Source organism: Python bivittatus, unplaced genomic scaffold (assembly GCF_059951505.1).
Source record: "Python bivittatus isolate LINGU-HERP-01145 unplaced genomic scaffold, Pbiv_v1 ctg000200_np1212, whole genome shotgun sequence".
Taxonomy (NCBI): domain Eukaryota; kingdom Metazoa; phylum Chordata; class Lepidosauria; order Squamata; family Pythonidae; genus Python; species Python bivittatus.
In genome coordinates, this window is record NW_028277040.1 from 4,473,551 (window position 1) to 4,490,034 (window position 16,484).

The following is a 16,484-nucleotide window of genomic DNA, read 5'->3' on the forward strand; positions in this document are numbered from 1 at the left end:
GATTGCGTGCACACAAGAAAGCACAAGGAAAATCTTTGATAACGTAAACCACTGAGAAAGGGCAGCTTGTGCAAAAATTGGAATTTTTTAACAAACAGACTGTGCTTGGAACAATACAGCAAATAACATTGTTAACACTTTACAATTAATCTGACTGGTTGTTCCACACACAAACACCTTGCAGATTCCTAAGCATTCCAAATGGGATACTACTCTACTCTTCCAAATGGGATACTACTCTAAAGAAAGTATCTTACATATTTAATAAATGGAAGAATGAATCTATGCCTTCAAATACGAATGTTACACATTTATTTTATGTCTTCCCCCTCTGCTTGCAAACTACTGATGAAAGTAATCAATCATTCCACCACAGTATTTCCCTCACAAGACCTAGCAGTGTGTATGAAGCTGGATTTCAAAGTCCAATTATAGCTCATATTTGCCAGTAACGATCCATGCGTCAGGTTTGCCTGCTACCAGATTCTAATTATAACATGGAACCCCTAGCAAATCTTTCATGTGCTGACCTGCTGAATGCAGGCATTATGACATTACATTCATACCTGTAGGAAGGTCGCCTAGAAAGAATTTCCCTTCGTTTCTGGGAGTCTGTGACACTGTCCACAGATTCCTGTGAATCTTCACTTTCTGCAATAGTGGAGATCTAGATATAAGAGCACAGTAGTTTTACCATTTTAAACATTATTAACAAGGTACTATTTTAAAATCATAAAATCATCTTCTATATATGAAAGTCTGTAGGTTTAAGAAAACAGCGATCTATCATTTCTGGAGCATGTGAAACACGGAGAACATTTTCAGAAAAATGTAAAGAAATTCCACAAACAGAATTCCACCAACTTTGACATCAGGAATGTTAAAAAAAAAAAAATTTGGTAGTGGATGGAAGATATACCGTATTTTTCCGACTATAAGACGATACTTTTTTCTAAAATCCTTACCCTAAAAATTGAAGGGCGTCTTATTCAAGGAAATCAGCCGAGGAGAGAACCGCACGGTGGCAAAACTGCCCATACTTTGTTTCTGCAGAGAGGCTTCCTCCTATTGCTAGCCTCCAATCACGAGTGAAATAGCTTGTCTCCCAAACAGACTTCCTCCAATCACGAGCCTGATGTAACTGACCTCAGCTGATGCTGAACAGACCAATTAGAGGAAGGCTGATTGCAGAGACAAGCTATCGGCAGTTTCATTCATGCTTGAATGTAATCAGTTATGCAAAAGAGCCTGGAAATAGAGCTGCAGAGAGACGGTTTGGACCTCCTCCCACCGAGTGTATCAGGTCAATGTTAACCAATTACTAAATAAAAATGTGTTCTGCACTATCTTTAAAATATTGATTTTTAAATTTTGGGCTGGAAAAGTGGGGGTCGTCTTGTACATGGGGGCGTCTTATTGTCGGAAAAATACGGTAAGCTGCTCTACTCAGATGGGACCTGGCATCATTTCCTGATCTGACTTACTGTCGGGTATAAAGGCACAATACAGAAACACTGAATATGTAGCAATGTTTAAAAAAAATCTGAAAAAAGCTCATATTATTGGGAAATCTGCTGCTGTAAGACATATGTAGCTCAAGACACAGCAAATTTATACAATGTTTGGTATAACCACAAGGGACTCTAAACACTTGTTCTAATACTGCAATATTCCTACTGCATTCTTGCCTCTAATCATCTCTTTCTAAATTCTACTCTTATGGTCAGTCATGTATCTTGAATCACTATAACTAGAATTCCTGCCTTCTGCCTAAATTGTGGTGTTCTGTGTATTAAACAAGATAATATTGTTATTTATTTAAATTAATGAAAGTTTAAAAAGAAATTATGGAACACAAAAAGTGAAAGGGAAGAACAGTGATCTTTATTTAAATGAAGAAATAAATATATTTTCTGGGTATGTATCATTTAAAACAAACAAACATTTCTTACACAACTGCACAAAAACTGGCTTAAATAGTCTAATTCTTTGGTGGTTACTGGTTCTCAATAAGAGAAAAAATATATTCCAATGAGGCAGTACTTTTACCCCAACCTTTTTTAAAAAATAGTTGCAAGCTTTTAGGTTTATTAAAATCCTTTGTCATGGTAAATAATTAATATCAGGACAAAGTAAGGGGAATAGGAAATTATTTCTGATGTTATAGTTATAAGCTATAACTATAGTTATACCACTTGCATATTTCACTTATTCATATCTTTAAGAATAAAAAGTCCTACAGAATGAATTAAGATCTATCTAATCCAACATCAAGATTTCAATCATGGTCAACAAGATACTATAGGAAACCAACATCAAAGCAATTTGTATAGTTCCTGCTTTTATATTTACAAATGCAAAGGAATGATGACATGTGGGAACTTACTTAGGAAGATAACTGTATTAAATATTTAGATTTTGTCACTTTGGAGTACACACGCCTTTTACAGTGGTACCTCGAGTTACGAATTTAATCCATTCCGTGACTCTGGTTGCAACTCAAATTGGTCGCAACACGAGGCAAATTTTCCCATAAGGTTCAATGTAATTACCGTTAATCCGTTCTGGCGTGGGGGACAGGGAGGCGGCTATTGCTTGGAGGGAGAGTCAGGGGCGGAAAATGGCCGCGGACCACGTGTCACGGGAGGGAAAATGGCCGCAGATCCGGTTTGTAACTCGAGATGGTTCGCAACACGAGGTAAATTTTTGGGGCCAGAGCTGGTCGTAACACGAAAAATTCGTAAGCAGAGGCGTTCGTAACTCGAGGTACCACTGTATTTTAAACCAAAAATGAGAACCTGTTTTCTCACCTAGGAGCTATATGAACTACTTTAAGTGACCAGTTAGTCACACACAAATATGGAAATACATTGTCTCTTTCTTAAAATAATTCTTTTATATCACTTTAAGTTGTTTTTTTATGCTTGTTATGCTAAGCTATATATTAACTGATTAAATAAAATTAATAGAAGCATGTGTGTATGTACTTTCAATGATACAAAGATATATTAGCAGGAACTAAAAAAAGCTACTACTTTCTTGTGATGGACTGCATATTCCATCACAAACATTACTATTTTCAACCTGTTATTTCCTCCAATGAAAGTTCTGGATATAAAAGGAAGTTGTGACACCACCCTTGCTCCTAGGTTTTTTTACCTGAATCACAGAGGAAACTCGGCTGAGAAGAATTTTGAAAGAAGAGAAAATCCATTTTAGCCATGAAGCTTCCAAGTCCCATCTGAGTACACAATTTGGAAATAATTTTTTTTATTCTAAACAGTGTGTATGTATTCTTGTATCCAGGAAGTCACAATTCAAATTTAAGACAAAATAATAAAACTTAAGTAGTATGGATTATCTGTGGAACAATAATACAAAACTACCACAAGGCATTGTTTTGAACTCATGTTCATAAACTTAAATTGGCATGTCATAGGTATATACCACCTAATGTAGCTCAGTATATAGTAATTTCCCAGTATTTCTATGCTTCTTGTGGTAATTTTAAAAAATTCCTTACAGTTTACCTGAACTGTCTGGACTTGTGGAGACTGAATAACTGAGGGCTGGGCAGCCTGAATAACACCATGGACTTGAACTGTCTGTCCATTAGGCAATTGCACTAAGGTCACAGTGGGAGCAGAAGATGTTGCATGAGCTGCTGGCATAGATACCTGATAAAGAGAGTGACACATTATTTTAAAAACAATTTTAATGTCAGTAAGGATAGGAAATCCAGAGTTTGCAGACCATTTGCAGCTCCTAAATGGCTCCTGTGTGGCCTGCCACAGGTTCCCAAAACTCACCTGCTGCCTATCTTACACCAACCCTTGCTTCCACCAATAATATATGGCTGAGCTCGCAGTTCCCCATTGTTAAGATCAGCTGCAACTGTATCACTGGGGAGGAAGGGAGACAGTTATGCCTCCTCTCTTTAATAGTCTTGCTGTATCCCCAGATCTATCAGAGTCTGGACAGAAATATAACATTTCCTCCAGGGAGAGGATTTGTCTATATACAAATGTGTCTGTAGAGGTGTGAGTGCTTGAGTGCACCTAGGCATTCCCTGAGACACTGAATGTGTCCCTGGGGGTCAATAAAATTGCTTAAGTTAAAATTCTATTCCAGCTACAGTATCTAAGCAAAATTTTGGTAAGCAGATATATTTGGATGCAATATTTGAACCACCTGGATAAGATTAGTAATGACTGGCTTTTGCAAGAAACCCCCTGGAAACATATAGCTACAATCAGTTATATCCTTTGGTGCCGTTAATATCATTAACTTTATGTAGTTAGATCTATTATTTATAGTAGATCAATAGTACAAAATAATGAAACTTCCAATATGCAAAAGCTTAGATATCTTACTACCTGTTTGTAGCATGCTATAGGGATCCTGCAGAAATTTTGAATATGCATATTGTTCATGATGAATCAGAAGCCATCATTTTAATTTTTCCTCAGGAAGAAACATCTATGGATGTGAATATACATTCTTGCTTTGTATAGATGAGACAGTTTTAGTACCAACTTTTCCAGCTAATCACAATGAATATTTTACATTCAAATCCCTAAAAATCCACTATATTTTCCATGTACTGTAGGTGTTCACTATTAGATAGTACAATGTTCTTTTGAGCAATTTACCATTTTTACATTTAAATAATTTAGTATCTATTCTCAGTGAGAAGAAGAAAGGGTGATAATATGAAATGCTATGAAATGAATATTACTAGTAATAGTTATGGAATCAGAATATTTCTCGAACAGAAGATACAGTAAGTCTAGCAACTATATATAATACTTTCTGCATTTTCCCACTCTAAATTTTCCCTTCTATCCTTTGCTAGTCCAATCTATTACCCATTACACCATTTATATAGGCTAATTTTATTTGTTCTGGTTGATAACAATAATTAAGAGAACAATTATTTTTTGCCCACTTATGGTATATTTAAAGGCTATTTTTGGAGAGCCACAGTTTGACTTGTTGCAATTAATGGGATTTTAACAACCCTGTTTCAAATAAAATACAATATTGCAATTATAAATATTAGTCAGATGTGGTTTTTTGCTTTTTGCTCTGAATGGGAGCTTTGCCACAAAATTTAGTTCAACAATCACCTGACCACAAACTTAACTTAATAGCTGTTGCCAAGGGTACTTCTTGAATCTACAATGTGGCATTAAACAACACAGGGCACCTAGCAGATTTCCTATTCTACCTGACTTTTACTTAATTAAAAAAAAAAGAATGCAGATATCCTATAAAGCAAATTGTCAACCTCCACTCTCATTTTTATTTCTAAGACTGCCTCTTAGCATCAAATGGATCCCATAAACCTCTTTAGAAAATAAAATGGTGGGCAGCTTTAATCTGAAATATGCCTATATGACTGAAAAAGAATAAAACTATGTAGAAGAAAGAATTACAAAGGTTGGCAGATGGTATTTTGGTAAATTCATGCTTTTCACAGATGTATAAAACATTACAAGTTAAAATGGTCTCAGATTGATGCAGCCATGTTGAACATTCAGAGCTTAGAGTACCTTTAAGCCTTCTCCCAAACTCAGAACAAAACAGGGGATTTTGTTTCACATTATTTCAAGAGCCCTGATATTCTACAATTGACTTATTAAACTATTTAAAATATTTAAAAAGTCTTCATTAGACTATTTTCCACTGAGGCTAAAAAAGACGTGCAGAACTTATTTAAAATACCTTTAGTGCTTTAAAATTTGTCATTTTTCTATTACAGTAATTTTGTAAATGGGTGTTCTACCACTAGCCTCCTTTGAAAATGCCACAAAACTTCAAATGTGTCCACCAACCCAAAAAGTTGCAAATCCCATAGAGAGAAAATACATTTATACCTGGGCCAATGTTGCAATTTGTGGTTGTGCCGGTACAGTCATCTGTTGATTTTCTGCCTCTGTAACAGCTGCATCTCCACTCTGTTGGTTGTCTGCACCAGATTCCATGGTCATTTAGTTATCTATAATGATAATATTATTGTCATCATCATCATCATCCACATTTAACAAATAAAGAATATGTATTTATTGTAAAAAATAATAAACAGGTATTTGTTATTATTTTATTTTACATTAGAATTTTCCTTCACTTACATACTTTGGTCATAAATTAATTACTGCAGTTCTGTCCACAATTAGATTTAACAGTACAAAAATAATACACAACTTTGCATTTACTTAGGAGTAAACTCAAGTGAATTCAACAGCATTTTTTTCCTAGTACTTAGGTTCAATCTAGAGAAAATCTTATGTAAAGTAACTGGTAGAACTTGGCTTCCCTGTCCTGGCCCTCCCTTGGCAGCCTCCCAATCCTCACAGACTTCTTGGAAGATCAGAGGATCTACTGGGTAAGTCAGACATGATGCCTGGTGAGGAGAACTGAGAATCACTTCTCATTTCCAGAAGTTGTTTCTGCCAGTTTTTCCAATCTTGCTTAAGATTATTTTCTATGTTACATGTTTTATCAAAGAAAACCGCTAGCATAACAGGTGATCAAATTAATGATAGAAGTAGCATAAAAATGAATTACGTAACAATGATTGTGGCAAATATATTTTTGCAAAAAAAAGCTGCAACAAAATGTCAACCAAAATTGATGCTAAGATTTGAAGTGCCAGTAGCTAATTAAAAATAATAAAATTATCCTTTACAGGTAGTCCCCACTTAATTACCTCAATTGGGAACAGAATTTCTGTTGTTAAGTGATGCAGTCATAAAGTGAGATGTCATATTACCGCTTCACTTAGTGACTGCAATCCTGACACTCCCAGTTGCCATCATTAACTGAGACTCAGGTCATTAAGCGGAGGGAGTCCCAGGTAAGAAGTGTAGGGGTGCCGCAGGAAGGTAGGGGAGGCCCGGTGCAGACTGTGAGCAAGTTGCAGGGCACTGTAGTGTGATGCAAAGCCACAGCTGCCTCTGGAAGCCGCAGCCACCCAGCAGCACTTATGACTGCAGGGGTGCTGCAACTCCCCCTACCTGCCTATCTCCCCCCATCTATGCCCTTCTAGCCACCCTGCATAGTGGCACTTGGAGGCAGTGCTGGGGCTGAAGTAGAGGCCCAGGGCCTTCAGCAGTCTCAGCCAGCTGCCACTGCTCCCCAGGCCTCGACTTCAGCACCAGTGCCATCACTGCTGAGAAATGCCACCTCAAGCCCCACACCATGGCCAGCCACCCCAGTATTACTGCACAAAGCCCCAGTTGCCCCTACTGCCCTGCACTCCACAGGCTCTGCCACTCCCAGCTGACCTTTGGTGTTTTCCTCCTGCTGCTGACAAGGCACGGCCGGCCTGACCTTACTGTATGGGAGGCAGCTGCTGGCTGTGCCAGGCCTTCTTCCCGAGGCTGTCTGCGCTGTTCTCCAAGCCACTTGTGCCATTCCTTCTCCAAATTGTGTGTCCCATTCTTGGGATCTTTGGAAACCTTCTGGTCTTTCCCAGGCATCATGAGAATAGGCACACTATTTGGAGAAGGAATGGGGCATGCTATTTGGAGAATGAGGTCTTCTGAATCACTGTGAGAATGGGGGAGATAGGCAGGTGGGGGGAGTTCCAGTGCCCCTGTGGTCGTAAGTGTGGGCAGGCTGTCAAGTGCCTGAATTTTGATCACATGACTGCGAGGGCACTGCAATAGCTGTAACTTTAGGCCTGGGTCATAGGTCAAATTTTTCAGCACCATCTTAATTTCAAATGGTTACTGAACAAATGGTTGTTAAGTGAGGACTACCTGTACTCTTGATGTGGATTTGACTGTAAACCTCCACCAAACAATATACTCTAATAACCTAGTTTATGATAAAATTTGCTTTCATTAAAATTTAGAGATTTTACCTTGTATGAAACAATATGAGCATGCTGAGCTTTGGTTGCACATATGGCACTCTGGCCAAAATGTGCCCAGACTGACCACTACTGTTGTTGTTAAGCAGGAAAAACTACATGTGGCACAGCTTTAACTAAAGCTGGCAATTAACGCCATCTTACAAAAAAGCATTATGTGAAAACCTTGATTGAGCAAAATCATGAAGAGTGGAGGAGATAAATATCTATGGGCTGACCTGGTGCCAACTGTGCTGTTTGGAACACTGTAACAGAATGTAAGAGGAGTAAATGACAGAGCATGAATTAAGAAATGAAATGAAAGAAAAATACTTATATGTCTGGGAAACTAAGAGGAGGAGGAAGATTGTAACAGATCTCAACAAGGCTAATCTGATTTTGCAGAGTGGAGGGTTTTTTTTAAGATTTTTTTTTAATCCCATCTTTATTATTTTTATAAATAACTCAAGGCGGCGAACATACTAATACTCCCTCCTATTTTCCACACAATAACAATCCTGTGAGGTGAGTTAGCCTGAGAGAGAGTGTCACCCAGCCAGCTTTTGTGCCTAAGGCAGGACTAATAGTCACAGTCTCCTGCTTTCTAGCTTGGTGCTTTAACCACTAGACCAGTGATGGCGAACCTTTTGGGCTCAGCATGTCAAAAATTCGGAAAATGCCTAACTTGACTCTGCTGGTATGTCAAACAAACAAAACAATTATTTACATATTCATTTATTTAAAAAAAATACAGTCCAATCACGTGTGGTGCTGTGTATTATATAAAGAAATGTCAAATAATTATAAAAATGAAACAGGAGTAAAATAAACTCAGTTTCTTTGGTAACTCAAACAGGGAGAATAGTTGTTGTCGGATGTGGGTGAATGCTGGCATGTCACCCAAAACATCATGGTGTGTCACTTTTGACACGCATGTCATAGGTTTGCCATAACTGCACTAGACCAAATTGGCTCTCATGAGTACATGCAGGGAAGTGAACCTATAGGCATAATGATGAATGAAGAGCTATAATATAGGTCAGGAAGTATGTTGTAGGCATATATATGAAAATAGAATTAATAGATTAGCGATAGCTGTATGTTATACTTCAGTGAAAGGTGATGATGGAAGAACTGGAGATGAGTTTGGGGGGAAAATCTGAACAAATGTGACCCAACAGAAAAAATTATTCTGCTATGGGACATGAATGGATGAACACAAGAGAGCACAGAAAAAATGACTGGGCCATTTGGGAGCCTACAATGAATGAGAATGGTGATTGTTTCATGAGTGCCTGCTTATAATAAGGATGTGTGTCAAGTAAAATGGAAAGAATGAGAAAGGATCCCTGCTGGAAGCTACAGAGGCTACAGAGGAGAAAAATGCATATAACAGAATGGTTGCTGCATAGTTAAAAATAATGCAATCAAAGGAACAGTTAAGATTAAAAGAGGCAGATGAAACACAGTGTGATTTTGATGGAAATATAAAATTGTTTCAGAAATGGGTGAAGAGGGATAAAAAAGAAGGCACCCATGGAGTTAATGGTATTTAAAGGTGATAAAATGATTTGGGATGAAACTGATGTGAGGGAATGCTGAAAAGAGTATTTGGAAATTTGTATGAGAATGATAGTTATATGATAAAATAATGAAACAAAAATAAATACTATAAATGCTGGAACTGAAGAAAAAAATGACCAAAAGAGCCACAAATGCCATGAGAATGTTGAAAAATGGTAAGGCTGCAGGTGCATAGAATCTTAAAATGACAGAACTGTAGAGTTGGAAAGGATCACAAAGATCAGCTAGTCCAACCCTCTGCAATTTGTGGGGAAAACTAAACCATCCTTGAGAGATGGCTCTCCAGGCTCTCCTTAAAAGCTTCCAGAAGTGAAGAACCTACAACCTCCATAGGTAGACTGTTCCACTGTTGTACAGATCTTACCAGCAATAGCTTTTCCCTTGTATTTAAATGATTATCTAGACAGCTGCAACTTACAACCAATTATTTCTGGTCCTAGTTTCTATGGCAATGGAAAATAGTTCCTCACCATCTACCCTTTTATGTAACTGAACACCAATACCATGTCTCTCCTCAGTCTTCTTTTCTCTAGAAGTTCCTTCAGTCTGTCCTCATAGGGCTTATCCTCAACTTTCTGTATCATATTTTGCCTTCTTCTGAACCTGTTTTAACCTAACAATATCTGTCTGGAAATGCGGTGCCCAGAATTATACACAGTATTCCAGATGAACAGAGGGGAATAAGGATTTATGCTTCCTCTGATGCATCCAGAACTGTGTTAGCAGCTGTCTCACACTGCTGTCTCTTGTTCAGCTTGCTGTCAATGACCACTCCCAAGTCCCTCTCTGATGTTGTGCACAAGCCATGAATCCCTCATCTTGTATGTCTGTCCTATATTTTTCCTTCCTAAATGTAACACCTTAGATTTCTCCCTGTTCCAGGAATATCTTGTTCATCTTAACTCAGCCTTCCAACCTGTCCACATTAAATTACAATCTAATTCTGATTTCCTTGGTGCTGGCCAAAGCTCCCAATTTTTTGGTCATCCATAAATTTGATAAGCAGCCCATCAATCCAGTTATCCAGTTAATTAATAAAAATGTTGCATAATACTCACCCCAAGACAGATGATCCTTGTGGGACCCAACTAGTTATAGCTCGCTAACTCAATGTAGAGTCATTAATGTTGACTCTCTAAGTAAAAGAAGGCAGCCAGCTATAGGCCCATCATACTGTGGTGCCATCCAAACCACATTAACAGCTGTTCAATGAGAATGTCATGTGGAATCTTGTTAAAAGTTTTGCTGAAATTGTGGCAGATAATACCTGCAGTATTCCTCTTGTCCATTAAAATAGGTACTTTTCAGTGAAGGAGATGATGAAGTTGTTTACGCAACTTATTGATGAAAATGTGCGAAATCTTCTCAATTAAGGCATTATCTTCAAGATGTTTACAAATGGGTTGCTTTAAAATCTGATCTAATATCTTTTGAGATATTGTTGTGTCACTGGTTGATAATTACTGGGATCCTTTTTTTTTTCTTGAAGCGGGGGAGCACATTTGCTCTTTTCTGGCACCTCTCCAGTTCTCCTCAAAGATACTTGACAGAGATCCCAACAGCTCATCAACCAATTTCTTCACTACTCAAAGGTGTATTTCACCAGGACCAGGGACCTGAAGGCATTCAAACTAGTTAGATTCTTTACCATATCCTTACTGACCTGTACCTCGCCTGTTGTGTTTAATCTATGCTACTCAAATCACCACTCCTTTGGAAGAAAGACAGATCCAAGTTCCTGTGTTTTATTTTGGTCATCTGTTAAGATTTTTCCATTTGGAATAAGTAGTGAGCCTACTGTCTCGTTTGTCTTCATCTTGCTATTGACATATTTCAAGAAATCCTTTTTGCTGGATTTTGTCTGTCTTGCTAGCCTTTGCTTTCCTGATTCCATTCCTATATATCTGAGCTGACCTTCTTGATAGTTAGCTCTTCCTTCAATTTACATTAAGCAATCTTCTTAGTCTCAGCTCCTTCACCAGTTGTCTACTCAAACTCATTGGCTTCTTTAAATGTCTTCTAGCTTTCTTCCTCATTAGCATTGTTTGAGACTACACTACCCTTAATTTCCTTTTCAATAAGTCCCAGCTGGCTACAATATCTTTGCCTTAAGGTTTGCTTAGTTTATGGCATCTTTCAAGTTCTCTTTAATTTATTAGAATCAATATTTCTAAAATCCATGGTTTGACCATTTCTATCAAGCTTTTTGTTAAAATTAAGAACAAGGACACTTGTACCCAAAATTCCCATTACTTTAGTCTCTTCAGTCAACTCCTCTCTGTTAATAAGGGCAAAATCTGAGACAGCAGCTGTGCTAGTGCTCACCTAAGGAATTACCCAGGGAGAAATTCTGCAAGAGTGAATGCAAGACCTATGGGGGGTTACTTTGCTAAATATGCTTTGGAGAAGTTTGATAGAAGTCTGTTTAAAAGAAGCCTTATGTGTTGTCTGTTGTGATAAATGAATATTTATTTGAAGAAGTAAAAATGGCTCTTTATAAGAATGTGTTTCTGCCTATCCTGTTACTTGGAAGTGAGTGTATGTCAGGAGATACATAAAATAAGCTGAACACAGTGGGAATGGTATATTTAAGAAGTCTGTGTGTCAATGAAGAAAATAGTCTACGTGCTAAATGAATGTGGATGGAGTGAATGATCAGTATTAAAGAAGTACATTGAGGAGGTTTGGTCAAGAATGGATTGAATTACATAACAAATACAGTCAGGTCCAGAAATATTGGGACATCGACACAATTCTAACATCTTTGGCTCTATACACCACCACAATGGATTCGGAATGAAACAAACACAATGTGCCTTAACTGCAGAGTGTCAGCTTTAATTTGAGGGTATGTACATCCAACTCAGGTGAACGGTGTAGGAATTACAACAGTTTGCATATGTGCCTCCCACTTGTTAAGGGACCAAAAGTAATGGGACAAGTGGCTTCTCAGCTGTTCCATGGCCAGGTGTGTGATATTCCCTCAGTACCCCAATTACAATGTGCAGATAAAAGGCCCAGAGTTCATTTCAAGTGTGCTATTTGCATTTGGAATATGTTGCTGTCAACTCTCAAGATGAGATCCAAAGAGCTGTCACTATCAGTGAAGCAAGCCATCATTAGGCTGAAGAAACAAAACAAACCCATCAGAGAGATAGCAAGAACATTAGGCGTGGCCAAAACAACTGTTTGGAACATTCTCAAAAAGAAGGAACGCACCGGTGAGCTCAGCAACACCAAAAGACCCAGGAGACAACGGAAAACAACTGTGGTGGATGACCGAAGAATCCTTTCCCTGGTGAAGAAAACACCCTTCACAACAGTTGGCCAGATCAAGAACACTCTCCAGGAGGTAGGTGTATGTATGTCAAAGTCAACAATCAAAAGACGACTTCACCAGAGTGAATACAGAGGGTTCACCACAAGATGTAAACCATTGGTGAGCCTCAAAAACAGGAAGGCCAGATTAGAGTTTGCCAAATGACATCTAAAAAAGCCTTCACAGTTCTGGAACAACATCCTATGGACAGATGAGACCAAGATCAACTTGTACCAGAGTGATGGGAAGAGAAGAGTATGGAGAAGGAAAGGAACTGCTCATGATCCTAAGCATACCACCTCATCAGTGAAGCATGGTGGTGGTAGTGTCATGGCGTGGGCATGTATGGCTGCCAATGGAACTGGTTCTCTTGTATTTATTGATGATGTAACTGCTGACAAAAGCAGCAGGATGAATTCTGCAGTGTTTCGGGCAATATTATCTGCTCACATTCAGCCAAATGCTGCAGAACTCATTGGACGGCGCTTCACAGTACAGATGGACAATGACCCAAAGCATACTGCAAAAGCAACCAAAGAGTTTTTGAAGGGACAGAAGTGGAATGTTATGCAATGGCCAAGTCAATCACCTGACCTGAATCCCATTGAGCATGCATTTCACTTGCTGAAGACAAAACTGAAGGGAAAATGCCCCAAGAACAAGCAGGAACTGAAGACAGTTGCAGTAGAGGCCTGGCAGAGCATCACCAGGGATGAAACCCAGCGTCTGGTGATGTCTATGTGTTCCAGGCTTCAGGCTGTGATTGACTGCAACAGATTTGCAACCAAGTATTAAAAAGGGAAAGTTTGATGTATGATTATTATTCTGTCCCATTACTTTTGGTCCCTTAACAAATGGGAGGCACATATGCAAACTGTTGTAATTCCTACACCGTTCACCTGAGTTGGATGTACATACCCTCAAATTAAAGCTGACAGTCTGCAGTTAACGCACATTGTGTTTGTTTCATTCCAAATCCATTGTGGTGGTGTATAGAGCCAAAGATGTTAGAATTGTGTCTATGTCCCAATATTTCTGGACCTGACTGTATATGAAGGAAGAGCAAAAGGGTTGAGAAGAATGGGAAGACCAAATAAGTTACAGTTGGATGGAGTTGATTAAATCTTCAAAAAGAGATGAGATGTTTAAAGGGGAAAAAAAGCAACGTATGAAGCAGTATATAGATGTGGAGGATGCAAGAACAAAAAAGTATGGAGAAGTGTAGTGAATGCTCTTGGTATGTTTAGTTATATTTCCTTCTCTTTAATTTTTAAATGTCTTTAATTTCTTTTGCTCAGTACTTCTTAATGCTTGTCCACTATCCACATAACACTGCTTACCCCAAAATGGATCAGCATGATGTATGAGAGTTGCTGGGAGTCAGGCAGTATATACATTTAATAAATAAATAATAATAAATCCTAAATCTATTGTTTCATGCAACATACTGCATTTGGTTTGTAAGTATTAGCATTATACACAAAATGGGGGGGGGGGGAAGCAAGACGAATAATGTGCAAGCTGACATTTGATTATTTGCCTAAAAGTCATGAGCACCTTCTACTTGTTATCACAAACAGCAAAAACCTTTAACCCTTTTGTTTAAATATCAGAAATTGCTATTTTCAGAAATATTTTAACCTTATGGTTAGGGTTAGGGTTATAAAGAGTTACATGTACTCCTGTTTCAAACGCTTTTCTCTGTAATCTGGCTTGTCACTATTAATACTTCCAACATTCAGTATAAACTTTTAATGAAAAATTAAAAGTAAATTTTTAAATCTCTTTTAATGAAACCTAATACCATTACACTCTTCTCTCAGTTGCCTAATCTGCTTAATCCATGATTTAAGTATAGAATATATAAACCATAATGATTTAGTATAATATTGAAGTCAGCCATTTTCTACTGCAAAACAGTCACTAGACTGTTTCAGACAATTCTCCAAATTACAGTATATTGACAACAAAAATAACCCTTTATATCATTAATTTTCATGTAGATCTCTTTTCATTTTTCATTTCTTGATTCAGATAATCTAGAATATAAATGCCATCATGACTGAATTGGTAAATCACGGTTTGTGCACCTGTACATCAAACCACAATTATAAATCATACTTTGAAGTGGTTAAGTTCTGTTTTAAAGATCAAGTGCAAACAAAAAATGGTCTATTTGGATGCCATGGCAAACTATAATTTGCATAGGCAAGATTGAAATGAAGCTACAAGGAGAAAATATTCTTATTCTGGATCAGGTCACTAACCTTATTATCACTGTAGTAGTAATATCATCAGTGTTGCAAGACATTCATTGATTATCAGTTTGGGTTTGGGCCCCAATTCAGTATGTATCCACAATAATTAAGAAAAATGTTACAGCACATCCTTTAGATTTAGAAATGAAACCTATTTGCAGATGATATCGCCATCAGATGGTAGGAAAAAATGTACTGATAACCCCTGGTTGGAATCCTCCAGTTCAATCACTAAGAATGTATGTGTGTAAATAGAACCAAGCTCAAGTATCTAGAGACAGATGCTTAGATCTAAAAAGGAAAGGGAAAGTTACTGAGGAAGTGAAGGGTATTATACACCATGTATGTGATATTGTATGTGATCATGCCTCCCTTCCATTATTCATGTTTTTTCCCTTAAGCCAGGGGTTCTCAAACTGTAGGTTAGGATCTCCCAGGGAATCACAGGCAATTGGAGGGGAGGGTGTCTTTTTTTTTTTTTAATTGTTTTGGAGAAAATTTATCTATGCAGTTGCTAAGAGTCTACACTGACCTGATGGCATATAATTCATAAATCAATTTTAGAGCAAGTTAAGGCAAGTTAATGCCTTTCCTTATCTAGGAGTAGTGTTCTCTGAGACTGGATCTTAGCTTCCTCATCATCAAAGGAGCTCACTTAGAGCAAAGGCATGTGTGAATTCACTGCTCAAATTAATAAATGATAGCTATCCAGTATTGCAATTGTATTAAAGCATACAAGGCTAAGATTACTGCTATGCTCTTATATGGAGCTGAAGTTTGGGGCCTAAAACATGTACCACTATTAGAACAAACACAATCACAGCATCTGAGAAGTATCACGGGCATGGATAAAAGGATTTCAGCTGCCACAGTTAGAGCCGAATTGGGAATTTATACAATTTGTTCTTTGTTTAAAATCAGGGCATAAAATTATTGGTGCAAAATCAATGCAATGGAAACTGGCAGACTCCCAAAATTGTGTCTGATAGAATAGACAAAATCTCAATTACAGATTTCTTGTACAATTGACAAATTATATCAGAAGCTGTGGTCTCCCTGTCTCTTGACTGTTTTTGGAGAGCAAGCGAAAAAGATTGTAGCACAAAGAATCTTCAGTATTGAAGCACAGAAAGACAGAGCCACCATTAGTAAGGTTGGTACACTGAAATGGATGAGCCGTTACAAACATACCTTCCAAATTGCCTGAACCCAGCGTGTTCAAATTTTATTTATATAATGGTCAGGGAATGTTTCAGCCTGTTTCAGCTTTGGAGAAAGCCCAGCACTCAGTAATACAGGACATGATTTATTTTTAGAATACACCAGTGAATTTATCCCACATTAAAATGATCAGTTAAGTGGCTGTTACAACAAGCAGTACTAGACTATAGAAACCAAGTATGAGCCTGCAAAAGATTCTTGTTTACCAGCTCTTTCACAGCATACTTCTAGAGTTATCCCACTG

At 37.8% G+C, this 16,484-nt stretch overlaps 1 protein-coding gene across 2 annotated transcripts in view; it reads right to left on the bottom strand.

Moving 5' to 3' along the window:
- The window catches only part of CREB1 (cAMP responsive element binding protein 1), a 59,379-nt gene that overhangs the window by 31,075 nt on the left and 11,820 nt on the right, over positions 1-16,484 (bottom strand). For both annotated transcript variants that reach the window (XM_007433717.4, XM_007433718.4), the window contains exons 2-4: positions 5,880-6,001; positions 3,531-3,677; positions 567-667 (exon numbers count right to left, since the gene is read on the bottom strand). In XM_007433717.4, coding sequence (XP_007433779.1) covers positions 567-667; positions 3,531-3,677; positions 5,880-5,993 — 362 coding nt within the window. In that variant the 5' untranslated portion in view covers positions 5,994-6,001. The remainder of the gene's footprint in view (positions 1-566; positions 668-3,530; positions 3,678-5,879; positions 6,002-16,484) is intronic.